The 13,349-nt window shown below is 46.8% G+C and overlaps 1 protein-coding gene across 1 annotated transcript; it reads left to right on the top strand.

The window, feature by feature from the left end:
- The first annotated feature begins 2,550 nt into the window (after window positions 1-2,550).
- Window positions 2,551-7,058, top strand: ZIC1 (Zic family member 1). Its single transcript, XM_010354622.2, has 3 exons — window positions 2,551-4,303; window positions 5,755-5,918; window positions 6,607-7,058. The coding sequence occupies exons 1-3, from the start codon at window positions 3,322-3,324 to the stop codon at window positions 6,802-6,804; spliced, it is 1,344 nt and encodes a 447-aa protein (XP_010352924.1). The 5' UTR covers window positions 2,551-3,321; the 3' UTR covers window positions 6,805-7,058.
- Window positions 7,059-13,349: the final 6,291 nt, after the last annotated feature.

The raw sequence follows: 13,349 nt of genomic DNA, 5'->3' as shown, positions 1-13,349 counted from the left end.
CTTCCCCCTTAGGTCCCCTCCCTTGTGTGTGTGTGTATGCGCGCGCGTGTGTTTCCTGAAAGGCGGGCGAGGTGGGTTCAATATCTGTACTCCCTAGTGAGAGGAATACAGCCTCTAGAGAAAACTTCTTGCAGATGAGGTTTTCTCAACTCCAGGGGAAGTAGGATCCAAATTCCCCTTGTAGGTAGAAAGACTTAGTTGCTCCTATATATATATATATATATATATAGTTTTTTTCTAACGAAGTGTATAATAATTTAAAAAAATGCCTCAGTCCTTTCTTTACCTCCACTCCTCATTCCATTCCACTCAAAGTTGGTGGGAAATGCTGGGCTGCTAGACTCAGACTTGTTAATGGGAACAGGACAATTGATTTTTTTTCTCGAATTTCTATTTCCCACCACAAGCACAAATGCTCAATCAGGTCCCTTCAGGCACCGGGAAATCATCCCGGATACCCAAGCCGACTTTTGAGTAAGCACGGCCCATGGAAAGTGCAGTCCGGCCGGCCAGCCCCAAGCGAGAATCTAGTCGGTGAGAAGACGAGAAAACCAGAAAGGCGAGGAGCGGCGGACGCTGACCCTGCCTTCCTCCAGCCCGTGAAGTCAGCGCTGGCGTCAGGGCAAAAAATATATTCATTTTCATTTTCCTCTCGCTGGGGCACTGGTGAGTTTCCTAACCGGGCCGCCTGTGAAAGGATGAGTTGAGGTTTCTTTGTCTGAAAAAAGAGTTTAGGGCTTTGATTCAGCTGCAAAGAAGCCAAATGAAGTTAGAAACAAAGGGTAAATTGAAGGATTCCGACTCTTGGCTTTTTGTGTTTTCCTTACTAGAAAATAATTAGACCTAATGAATATGCAGACGCTTCAGCTAAACCCTCGGCCAGGACTGCTGGGTTTTAAACAGAGCTGCGGAGAAATGCAACCTTCATCCCCACAACCCCCCGCATCCGCGTGCATTTTTTGAAATGCATAAATGTTGCTCCGCTTAATTGATTGAGTCACAGGGATTTTTTTTTTCCTGCTTTTAAGTACCATACTCCCCTACCTTTCAACAATCATTTTAATATATAGTCAATGGCTCTTTGTGGAAGGGACAAAAAGAAACTACGCGCAGTTGTTGAATAGACTTTGCGCTAGGCAAAGACAGGTTAATCGAGGGCCGCATCGCGAAAACAAGCGAGTGTTGTATGTTTGCACTGAATCCAAATGTCTGCATTTTCCTAACTAAATCAAAGGGAGTGTTATTTCTTTTTCTGCTCACTCATCTGAAGGTAAGTAAATTTTCTCTGGCGATCAAAAGCCTGGTCGGCAACAAAGACCGCGCCCGCTTTTTCCACCGTCCTGGTGTGGCGAGTTGCGGAATTTCAATAACTGTGACAAGGGTGACTGATTTGTGAACTAGAAAAGGTTTGAATGTCACAAAATTTACATTGGTCCTATCTACTGGGGATTTAAATACCAAAAAAGTATTCGGGGATCTTTAGGGAGCTTTGGGCAGCCCAAGGGAACAATGGCGCACTGGGAAATTTACAGTTTTACCTGAATGAAAGGGGCCCAAGTAGGGAACAGGAGTGAGGAGAGACAGGGTTAGCGGGGGCAGTCGAAGGAGACAACGGAAAGGGAGAAAAGAGAAAAATAATGCAAGACAGGGAAAAAGTAAAGGACACTGACAACAACGTTTCAAATTTGCCATTAAAAAACTCAAACCTCAACAACCTGGGAACTTAAGCGTTCATCCACCTGTGTGTGTGTGTGTGTGTGTGTGTGTGTGTGTGTGTGTGTGTGTGTGTGTGTGTTTTGGGAGGGGGTGCGGTGGTGCAGGAAGTCTGATTAGATAAAAGCGAGAAATACAGAGGCTACCGGTTACACTGAGAAATTACATTTCTTGTAAAGAGAGCATAGTGCCCGTGTGCTCCCAAGATCTTAAATTATAAACAGGAGGGGGACCAAGCAAGAGGGAAACAAACTTCAAAAGGAGCAAATAACAAAAGCCTCTTTTGCTGCCCTTGAAGCGGGGGGAAGGGGGAAGAAAGAAAAGAAAGTTGCTGAATCGGGACATTCTGGAAGTGCCTTTGCTGTGTTTACCAGCCCCATCCCCGCCTCCTGCACCCGGAGACGTCCGAAGTCTCTAATCGCTCAGCGAAGAGTAGGTTTCGGGAAGGGCCACGCCGGGGTGGTGGGGGCAAGGGAGAAGGAGGAATGCATATGACTGTGAGAAGGAAAAGAAATCATGGCAAAAAAAAAAAAAAGAAAAAAAGAAAAGGAAAGGAAAAAAAATTTCCGTGAGAAGAGGGAAAAAATTTGGCTAAAAAAAAGTTGCTACTCCTGGCAGCCCTGGTTTGTCAAAAGGGGATGTCAAGCGCTTTACAATACCTGGGATTGATGAGGCGGGCGGGCCAATGAGCTGCGCGCGGCGGCTCGGCGCGCCCTCCGTTGGCGCGGCGGCTGCAGGCGGGGGGGAGTGGGAACGCACCAATGGGCGCCAGCGTCGGCAGCACGTGACACCTCCCCCTGCTCCCATTCATCAAGGGGGGGACGGTGTCGTCCTTTCAATTCATTTATCTGCAGGAATGATTGCTGCTATCAGTCTCGCGCTCACCGCCCGGCTGAGGAGGTGAAAGTTTCTCCCCAGGAAGATAAACCGCAAAAGACAATATTGTGCATGATTTGCGCCTTTTCTTTGGCTTTTTCTTTCTTTCTTCTCCCCCCACCCACTTTTTTTTTTTTTTTTTTTTTTTTTTTTTTTTTTGCAAAAAGCAGAGAGGGAAAAAAGGAGAGTGAAGGAGCGAGGAGGCGAGCGTGAGAGAAAGGAGAGAGAGAGAAAAGAAAGAGCGAGGGGCTAGTGGAGAAGTGAGGAGGGGCGCGCGGCGCGAGGCGGAGAGAGAGCGAAGCTGTCGCGGCTCTGGCGCTCACATTCCTCTATGCTACAAATCCAGGAGGAAGTTTTTTTGGGGGGCTGAGATGCTCCATGCCTTTCCCCGGGCAGCCTTGACGCGCGGCCCTCTCGGCAGAGACTAAGCGGCGAGAAAGTGCGAGCCGGACCGGCAGGGTCTGCCTGGCGGGCGCTGGAGCCTGTCTTACTCGCGGCCCGCAGCCGTCCGGCTACTTTGCGTTTGGCCGGGCCAGCGCCCGGGCGCGCAGCGCCGTTGCCTGCAGGCTAGGACTTCGCGAGGTGGGTCGACTCCCCCTCCCTCCTCCTCTTCTTCCTCTTCTTCCTTCTCCTCTTGTTCCTCCTCCTCCTCCTCCTCCTCCCGAATTTCCCTCCTCGGCTGGCGAGGGTGGGGGGGGCGGGGGAGGCCGGGGCTCGCCCCGAGCAGCCACGATGCTCCTGGACGCCGGCCCCCAGTACCCAGCGATCGGCGTGACCACCTTTGGCGCGTCCCGCCACCACTCCGCGGGCGACGTGGCCGAGCGAGACGTGGGCCTGGGCATCAACCCGTTCGCCGACGGCATGGGCGCCTTCAAGCTCAACCCTAGTTCGCACGAACTGGCTTCGGCCGGCCAGACAGCTTTCACGTCGCAGGCGCCAGGCTACGCGGCTGCTGCGGCCCTGGGCCATCACCATCACCCGGGCCACGTCGGCTCCTATTCCAGCGCAGCCTTCAACTCCACGCGGGACTTTCTGTTCCGCAACCGGGGTTTTGGCGACGCGGCGGCGGCAGCCAGCGCACAGCACAGCCTCTTTGCTGCATCGGCCGGGGGCTTCGGGGGCCCACACGGCCACACGGACGCCGCGGGCCACCTCCTCTTCCCCGGGCTTCACGAGCAGGCTGCCGGCCACGCGTCGCCTAACGTGGTCAATGGGCAGATGAGGCTCGGCTTCTCGGGGGACATGTACCCGCGACCGGAGCAGTACGGCCAGGTGACCAGCCCGCGTTCCGAGCACTATGCTGCGCCGCAGCTGCACGGCTACGGGCCCATGAACGTGAACATGGCCGCGCATCACGGCGCCGGCGCCTTCTTCCGCTACATGCGCCAACCCATCAAGCAAGAGCTCATCTGCAAGTGGATCGAGCCCGAGCAGCTGGCCAACCCCAAAAAGTCGTGCAACAAAACTTTCAGTACCATGCACGAGCTAGTCACGCACGTCACCGTGGAGCACGTAGGTGGCCCGGAGCAGAGTAATCACATCTGCTTCTGGGAGGAGTGTCCGCGCGAGGGCAAGCCCTTCAAAGCCAAATACAAACTGGTTAACCACATCCGCGTGCACACGGGCGAGAAGCCCTTTCCCTGCCCCTTCCCTGGCTGTGGCAAGGTCTTCGCGCGCTCCGAGAACTTAAAGATCCACAAAAGGACGCACACAGGTACGGAAACAGCTGCAGGACCCCTACCCATTCCCACTTGGGCCTGGGACCCAAACCGAAAGTCAGCGGCCAGGTCGCACAAACGCAGCCTCGGTGGGATCCCGGGCGTCAGGTTCCGGCAGGCGGGCAGGGAAAGTGTGCGCTGATTTTTAGTTTGGGGCTTGAAATTACGGGAAAAAAAAAATCATATATATATAAAAAAACCACACAGGGCGGACGAGAAGGATCTGGGGATACAGATTTTTTAAATGAGAAACATAAAAGGTCGGAGAACAGGAAGCCAAACCTGTTGGCGGAGACCTTGGTGCTTTCGAAGCCGGGGAAAGTGGCTGGCTCCGGGCAGCCGCGGAGGCGCCAGCTGCTTAGGCTGCAGACAAATCTAGACGCTTGCTTGCTGCCAACATCTCTCTCCGTGCACTTCACTGAGGACTTTGCCAAAGGAAAGAGCTGAGGAAATTGAGGAGGCCGGATTAAGGGCGTAGAAAGAAACAAAATAGAGACAGAAAGAATTGAGACAGAGTGGGGAAAGGAAATAATTTGGGATTGAGGAGACTTTTGGAGATTTATGCACATTTGAAGAGTTCAGTTTTAGTAGTGACTAGTTTTAAGAGTGGGCTTGAGGGGTGGAGAAAGTCCGAGGAAGGCAAGGAAGACCTTTTTGTTTGTTAGACTCCGTGAGGGTGGTTTTCAAAACACCGGATTCCCCGTTTTTGCCTTTAAAAATAATCAAGACACAGGGCCGGAACAGTTTAAAAAAAAAAAGTTCCCGCGAGCTCAGGGTTGTAGCCTGGCATCAGGCAAAAAATTCTGGACCCCCTGCCCCCACGAGGCCAGGAATTGGGTTTGCTTTCCTATTATGATTTTCCCGGGTGAGGTCTGAGAACCGTGCTTGGGACTTCGGGTTTAACGCCCGAGTCAGGGAAGAATTTGCGGCGTTGAGCTCTCTACGGCCCAGATTACGCTATAAAATGCGAGCGTATATAGGGAGTGGGGTGGGTTGGAGGAGGCGACGAGGGGATGCGGAGCGTCGGGGAGGGGGCAGGGGGAGGAGAGAAAAGCAATAGGGCAGGAGAATAAGCCCCAAACGTGAAAACTAGCAACCGGGAGCCAGGTGGAAGCAATTCGAAATCGTGTATATAACTCTGGGTAATACGAGCTTCCAGATCTGATGCTAAAAACTGACTCCTCCTACTACTATTTTTTTTAAACCTAAAAATAAAATGTAGATCTAATTGTCTTAGGGATTAAAATAGAATTAAAATATTTATAATTCAACTGCAGATATAAGAATTTATTGACGTTCCAGGTTTTTAAACTTGCAAAAAGTGCTAATCCTGGGCTGCTGGCTTTTTAAAATTTTTTTATTTTATTTTTTACATTTGTTTAGTTTTTGAAAAACGGCCGCGGGATTTTTTTCTAATTAGACCCCTCTCATTCTACTTTCGCACCAGGGGAGAAGCCCTTCAAGTGCGAGTTTGAGGGCTGCGACCGGCGCTTCGCTAACAGCAGCGACCGCAAGAAGCACATGCACGTGCACACGAGCGACAAGCCCTATCTTTGCAAGATGTGCGACAAGTCCTACACGCATCCCAGTTCGCTGCGCAAACACATGAAGGTAATCGCCGCGCTCTTGTCGTGCCCTTTGAGGCAGGAGCTCTCTCGGCTCTCGGCTTGGGGTCGAGCGGCGAGTGGCAGCCAGGCGGTGGCGGGAGCCAGAGGAAGCGGGAAGGCAAAGGTTCCACTCAGTGGAGCTGGGCAGAGAGGGTAGGGCGGGACCTGGAAAAGGGGATGGGAGTGATCAAGGCCGTTTTAAATCCTTGGTTTCATAATAAAAGTTAAAAGAGGCGAGTATGAGCCAAGGCCGCCACTGAATTTGGCCCGGAGCTAGGGCTTTTGATGGGGGTTGAAGCTGCCAAAACTGCGGCCCTTGCTGCTGGCCGGTGAGACTCAAGAGTTGGACTCCTGCGCCCAGGCCTGAGCTCCAGCTCACCTAAACACGGGCAAGCAAAGTTCAGGGAAAGAAAGTACAGTCTGTAGCCTCAAATCCACGCTCAAATCCACGCTCCCCCTTCTGAGACCTATTTTTCTTTTTTGAGTCTTGGGGACGCTGACTTTCCCGGGACCACGGTGTCTGCAGGCCTGTGAAGGGGAACCAAGCCCAAAGTCCCGCTGATCGGGACTCTCCTGTGTTGGGGGGCTCCAAGAGGTCCAGGAGGAAGGGCACTCGCGGCCGTTGCCACTCTAGGCGGCCGCCACACTGGCTGGCTCTTTATGTCCGTAAAAACGCGACTTTATTCCTGCAGGTCCACGAATCCTCCTCGCAGGGCTCGCAGCCTTCGCCGGCCGCCAGCTCCGGCTACGAATCCTCCACGCCTCCCACCATCGTGTCTCCCTCCACAGACAACCCGACCACCAGCTCCTTATCTCCCTCCTCCTCCGCAGTCCACCACACAGCCGGCCACAGCGCGCTCTCTTCCAATTTTAACGAATGGTACGTTTAAAATCAGAAACAAAACACCGAACAAAACCCTATTTAAGAGACTGATCACACACGTATACACAACATTACTGAAAGAACCCTGCGAATCAAAACAACCCCCTACACAGACCCCGCAATCCTTTTTAAAAAATCTGCCAATAGACCCAGGACGAGTAACAGAGGAAATATCAACCTTTAAAAATTTCCTTTCGCTTTCATTATTTTTCCTTTTTTGGCAAAGGCTTGGTACCCAAGGTGCGGTAGGGGGTCTAGGGGGAGGAGGCCACCTGACCAAATGCCGCCAACCCCCAGGGCCAGTTTCTTGTCGGATCGGTACGGGCTCTCTGGGGCTTCGGCCTTTTTTTTCCTTTGTTTTCTTGTAAATACAGAATTATTAGCTTAAAACTGTACTGTTGAATTCTGTAAATAGTTATATCGCGGTTGGAGCGGGTGGGTGGGATTGTGGCGTTGTGGTCTTTGCATTGGGGGAGGGGGGAGGGGCCGGGCGGGTGGGGGGAGGGGGAGGGGGTAGGCGGCCGAAAGCCAACTGTTTGTACTGAATGGCAAGAATGTTCTAGTAAATGTGTACCAAAATGTGAATTACTTTGTACGATTACAGTCTCCACGTCGACCTAACCGAATATTATTGGTATTAATGTGCTTTTTTTGTATAAAGTGCAAACATTTCGTCCCAAAGTCTAAGTACTTTAGTGCAGTAAAATGTTGTTTCACGTCCTGTCAAGAATTCGTATAGTACGAGCCTGGATCTGCGTGTCAAACTGTTCCATTTGTTTCTGTAAAGTGATATTAAAAAAGATATAAACTATAACTGTCCGTTACTTTTGGCAAAAGATACAACCACATAATGTATATAATTCCTAGTTTCCATATTTATCCGCATGTAAAGGGCCGGTTTATCCATGTTACAGCTCTTCAATATTTATGGTTAGAAGAACTCGTATGTACACTTTAGTTTCCAGAACTGTTTGGTAACCTTTCGTACCTTATTAAAGATTCTTAAATCTCAGTGATTGTGGTAGGAATTTCTTCTTCACCAACCAGCAACCTGCTGCCTCTTCTGCCAGTCTTAAAGGGTCTCCGGAAAAGCTCTCCAGTCTCCCTTGCCTTCCCTTTCTGTCATTGCAGGTCGTATAAACGTGATAAATGAATGCTACCCTGCTGGCTCTCCGAGAGAGTGTAATTAGTATTTATATCAAAATTTATGAAACAAATTTTCGGTCGCGGTATAATTTAAATGACCTTTGCAGATGTAGAATAACAACCATAAAAATAACAGAAATAGATTGCACAGGCGACATCAATATTAATGTAGACGAATTGTCAGAAGCTCAAGGGCTCGTCCTGCAACATTGCAAATGAACTTGCAGCCGAGGGTTCCGCTGCCCCCTAGATTAAATTCCCCGGGCTGAAACCGAGTTGCCAATTTACAATATCATATTTTAAATTGCTGTCTTCAATTAAACCGTTTATGACCATAACTAATTTTCAGGATGTCGATGCATGCTTTTCCAGGCCTTCCTTCTTTGTACAAAAGTAAATGTCCATAAAGCGTTTCACTTATGTTCTTCAAACATGATGCTAATTTAAATTAATTACTTCCTATGATATGCTATTATTCCTATGATTTTGCCAGTGTTATTAGTTCTCTCAAAAATACATCTAGGGAAGAAGATTATTTTAAGTAATTTCATTATCTTTCTATCTCTTTTATTTATTTCTCATTTACTTAAGAAATTCGTTCCATTGGTTGGCGTTGATACAGTAAATTTGTAAATGAGGAGACAATATAAAAAATCTAAATTACTTGTGCTTAATGACTGTGGCAGAACGCCTTTTCTCTAAATCAGATTGTCTTTCTTGCAGTTTAGTTTGATAGATTTGCAAGCTATGCTGCTTCCATGAAGTTAGCTGCGCTGGTAGGAACGCGGGCTTCTTTGTCTCTGGTTGTAGCTTGCATGATCGCCCCATTAGGCAGACAACGTAGCCGGGGATCACAAATCAGGCCCTTGGCTGTAGCTGCTAGGGTGTGGAGGTGCAGAGCAGGCGGCAGAAACTGACCTCACTGGGCAAGGAGGGCCGTGGACCTGATTCTTTAATATATTGTATGTGTTCAGGAAGCCACAGACCATATTTGACTCTGAGAAAGAAAACAAGGGGAAAAACCCCACAAAGTACAATAACCCCTTAGGATACATCTATTTTAAAGTGAAATTAATTTTTCAGATTAAACCATTGGCCAATTACAAGATAAAAATGTTCAATTCTCTTTAAGAATCCTTTGTTGACTTGTCTTTTCATCTCTTACTATTTATATTTGTCACTGTTAGTCAACAAAGTCTTATTTGCTGAGTAAGGACTTTGCTGCACATCAAACACTGGGGAGGGTGGTGTTTAACTTTTTTAAAAATGTTATTCTGATTATAACAATATTATTGGCTTTTTCATGAAAAGAGCGCCACCTTGCAAGGTTTAGTGAGATTTATGGAAGTTGAATACCTAACCAGGAACTGCTGCTAGCTCCAAAAATTTGTGAAGCAAAAGCTAGTCCCAGTTGGTCTGGAAGTTTGAAATTGATTAACAGAGTTGCATTTGAAGTGACTCCAGACATTAAGTACAAGAGTTAAAAATAGAGGAATAAAGAAATCTCTTCTCTCTAGAAAACACTGCAATTAATAATCCTGCCCACTTTCATTGAGATCAGGTTGTCTGATAACCTGATATGAGTGTGATAATGACAAACATGATAATAATGATACTTTTGTAATTTTGCTGGTTTTTAAAAGAAAATAGTAAATGATGAGTTCATCTTTTCTTTGAACATTCCTATTCCTAAATGTAGTTTACCTCAAATTTGGAATTATAAGTGTCTAATTTTTGTTATGTACCTGATGCCCCTTTTGCTTTAATATCATAGTGTAATAATTAAATATCACACTATGACATATGATTTAAGTAGGATATTTTAATGATAAATTTTAGGGGTAAGTGTGTACCTCAAAATGACTTCATATTTCAAATATCTATTTAGACTTTGAAGGCCAAATAATTTTTAAGAAAACATTTGAAGAGTAGTGTGTTAACATTTTTGAATAATCTCACTCACAGCAAATACACATAATAGAAGCCAACATTTAAGGCAACCCTCCTGTGCATTCTCTTTTCCAACACCTATCACAAATAAAAAGTCATTCATGATGTAGGTGGCCTAAAATAATGCTTCGAACTTATATGTAGTCTATTATTTTGCTGGTACCTTTAATATTTGCTTCTTGAGATGTATTCTTCATACTTTTTTTCATGGACTATTAGGTTTTGAAATACACAAATGTGAATAGCAAAATATATTGCTAGACTCTGTTTAGCAGGAGCTGAAGATGCTGCAAATGGCCTGTTTCCTGTTTCTAGATTCTGACTTAGGCAGAATGCTTTCCTGGTTCATTTTGTAATTGCATTGTATTCTGAATACTATCAAATGATTAGAACAGCTAACAAGTTATTAAAAAGTTATGTTGTGTCAACAGAAAATGCCTGAGTACAAGCAATCATATTTGAGAAATGAGTTGTGGTATGTGTGTATGTGCATTTATAGAGCAAGCATATAAATATACAAGCACCATTTATGTGGGGGCTAAGTAATTTTCAAACATTTCAGATCCTTTGTTTTCTTCTTCAAAAGCTACCCCCAACTGCTTTAAGCGTTTGCAGCTGATGATTTTGATTTTTTAAAGTCAAGCATTCAAGTTAACCTTTAAAAAGCAAACCACCTCCAAAAGAAAGATGTAACCTTTCAATTGCCCCATCTGCTTATCTCTCTCTCTCTCTTTTTTTTTTTTTTTTTTTTTTTTTTTTTTTTTTTTTTTTGCTGACAATGAAAGTAGCACTAACCTTCTTTGCTGATGGGCCTGGCATTTAGATGTTTTTATTGTGAAGTTTTCTCAGAACTTTTAAAGGGCTGGCCAGAGAATTATACCCTCAAGTACCTCACCTAGCCCCAAAACCTTCCAGAAGTTTTCTTTTCGAGGCCAACATTAAATCAGTGTCTGGGACCCCTTGTGAGTCAGTGCTGTTGGAGTTGTTACCTGAGCATACTGCTTTTCAGGAAGTGAGTTGGAGAAGGCCCTAGACTTTAAAGAGAGGATTTAGTTTAAGATGTTATGAGGAGTTACTCTATGTGGTCTGGCACACTCAAAATAAAGGCACTTGTGCCCTTGGCTGTGGACTAGATATAAAGACATCAGCTCTTACACATTCCTAACTTTCATTTCTTTTCTTTTTCCAACTTAAAATACTGATTACAAATTTATCTCCTCCTCTCTCGGTACAGAGTTCTGTCTTCCTTGTAGCATCAAGTGTAGTTAGTTCTTAGAATTATGTGTTCATATTTGAGGGGGGAAAGCGTTTTCATAAAGATAGTCACAGTTGATATCAACTGTTTTAGAATTATTGAAAATAGTGTGGCAATGGAAGGATTGATCTTGTCTGTGCCGTGAAGCCGCTAAAGGTACAAGTTATCCATGAGAGTCTCTCTTTCAGCTTTTTAACCACCCTGTCCATCCTCTGTAATATGTACCATTTAAACTAGTTAAATATAGAAAGTAGGATTATTATGGGTAAGCATACAGCAATTTTTAAAAAATGATAACCACTATTTTGGTGCAAGAAATACAAAAAAGTTAACTTCTTATGTCACATTCAATCCTTTTCCTCAAAGTTTATTGCAAATATAATGGCGTAATAAGTGCAAAATATGAATAATGTTCTCCTTAAATCTATGCAAGGCTGGTTTGCTCCAGAGTCTCTTCCTTAGCAAGAGGAAACACACCAGGCCAAACCAGAGGCTATTTTTACTGTGGAAGCTGGGATCTGTCATCAGTTCCTAAAGTTGATATCCATTTTAGAGTGAAGAACTAAAACGGTATGAAGTTTCCAATTGATGTTATATACTAAAGGTGAGTTTTTAAAAAACCGGACTTAGCTATCTAGAGTGGAAATATCATTTGGCAGTGAAGATGCCACAGACTGACAGTGTGTCAACTGTCCACAATACTTTGGTTGCCTCTGATGGTTGTGAGACATCCCTGTAAGCATATGCAGGAAAATTCACGTGTTGTGAAAGTTACACAGTGACATTTTCACCTACAGTACACACAAGAATCAACTATTGAACGTGTGTTTAAACATATTGGAATCAATCTTTAAAAACAACAATAGCAAGCAAACCCAAGCCGTCCGACCTTAGCAAACTTTAAAAACTTGTTATTTTACATCTTTGTGTATCAATGTCCATTAAGTTACAGAAAGCGGGAACGTAGACGGCGAGAGAAACTCGCATCGCGATTCCTTTTTAAACGTGTTCCGTTCATCCGGGAAAATCCTAGCCTCTAAGAAAACTGAAAGTTGTGGAGAAAGGACAGGGGTGAGATGAAGTGCGAAAAGGGAAATTTTTGCATTGGTGGATTTATTGAAAGCATGGAAACAGTCTTCGGGGGTAGGTGTAGGGGGTACAACAGCGAGACTTCCCCACAATACCTCCACGGAAAGCTGGGTCGTCAGCATTTGAGGGAGCCTCCAGCCACCCGCAGCCCGGCAGGGCGCTTTCCAAATCGTCGCGGCAGGCTCTGGCCGGGCAGGGCGAGATGTGCGCATGCGCGGCCTGCGGCCCGCGGTTCCACGTGCTGATGAATATGCATGAGACTCCTCCGCCCTCGCGGGCTGGAGAGAGAACCACGCAGAGGCTCCGGCCTGTGAAAGTTGCTGGCTAGGCTCCCAAAATAGTGCGGCGGGGTAGCTGCACGTGTTTGTTTTCAAACCGCACTGGTTTAAGTGAGTTCACAATGCCGAGCCGACAGCACAGGCTAGAGCAACCTGGGGCTGCTGCCATTGGAATGGCGACTTGAGCGGGCCTGTCAGGGCCTCTCCTTCGCCGAGGGCCGGGGGCTGCGGCCTGCTCGAGCCCCAGCCGGCCACACCGCAGTGCTTCAGGTGGCTGGGCTTCCGGTTCACACCGGGCCCACCAAGGAGGCCTTCTTCTCTTATCCTCTCCCAAGCCGGAGCTGTCGCCATGGCTGTTCTCATATCCCTAGCCCCTGGGAGAAGACTTAGCCTGCCCCTAGTCAGAGCTCAGGCCCGAGGTGACCCGGCAGCGGCATGGGGGAGGTTTCCTAGGCCCTACCCTCATCCCTTGTCCAGATCCAAGTCTGGGTGTCGGCTTGTCTTTGTCTTTCCGCCTCTTTCTCCCACTCTTTTCTCCTAGTTCCTCTTGTTCTCTGGCATTTCCCCAGCCTCCCACTGCCCCCTTTGGGATACTAGAAGCCATTTGCTTGAACGACTGTTCTAGGGTTTCCACTTGACCCTTTGCAAATAATACTAGTCAGCTTGCCTGTCTTGGAGTTGAAATGGTGCTGTTAAATCCAAACGTGCTTAAGTAGTGCAAACGTCGGGACTGGAGGATCTGCCCTGGCCTAGAGACCAGAAAGTGTAGGGTTTGGTGAGAGACACCTGAATTCAGTCGCTGGATTATTGCTTTCCTCTCTAGTGACGTCCTTG

This window comes from Rhinopithecus roxellana, chromosome 1, assembly GCF_007565055.1.
Source record: "Rhinopithecus roxellana isolate Shanxi Qingling chromosome 1, ASM756505v1, whole genome shotgun sequence".
Taxonomy (NCBI): domain Eukaryota; kingdom Metazoa; phylum Chordata; class Mammalia; order Primates; family Cercopithecidae; genus Rhinopithecus; species Rhinopithecus roxellana.
Note: the sequence above shows the minus strand (reverse complement) of the source record. Positions and strands in the feature narration are given on the sequence as shown.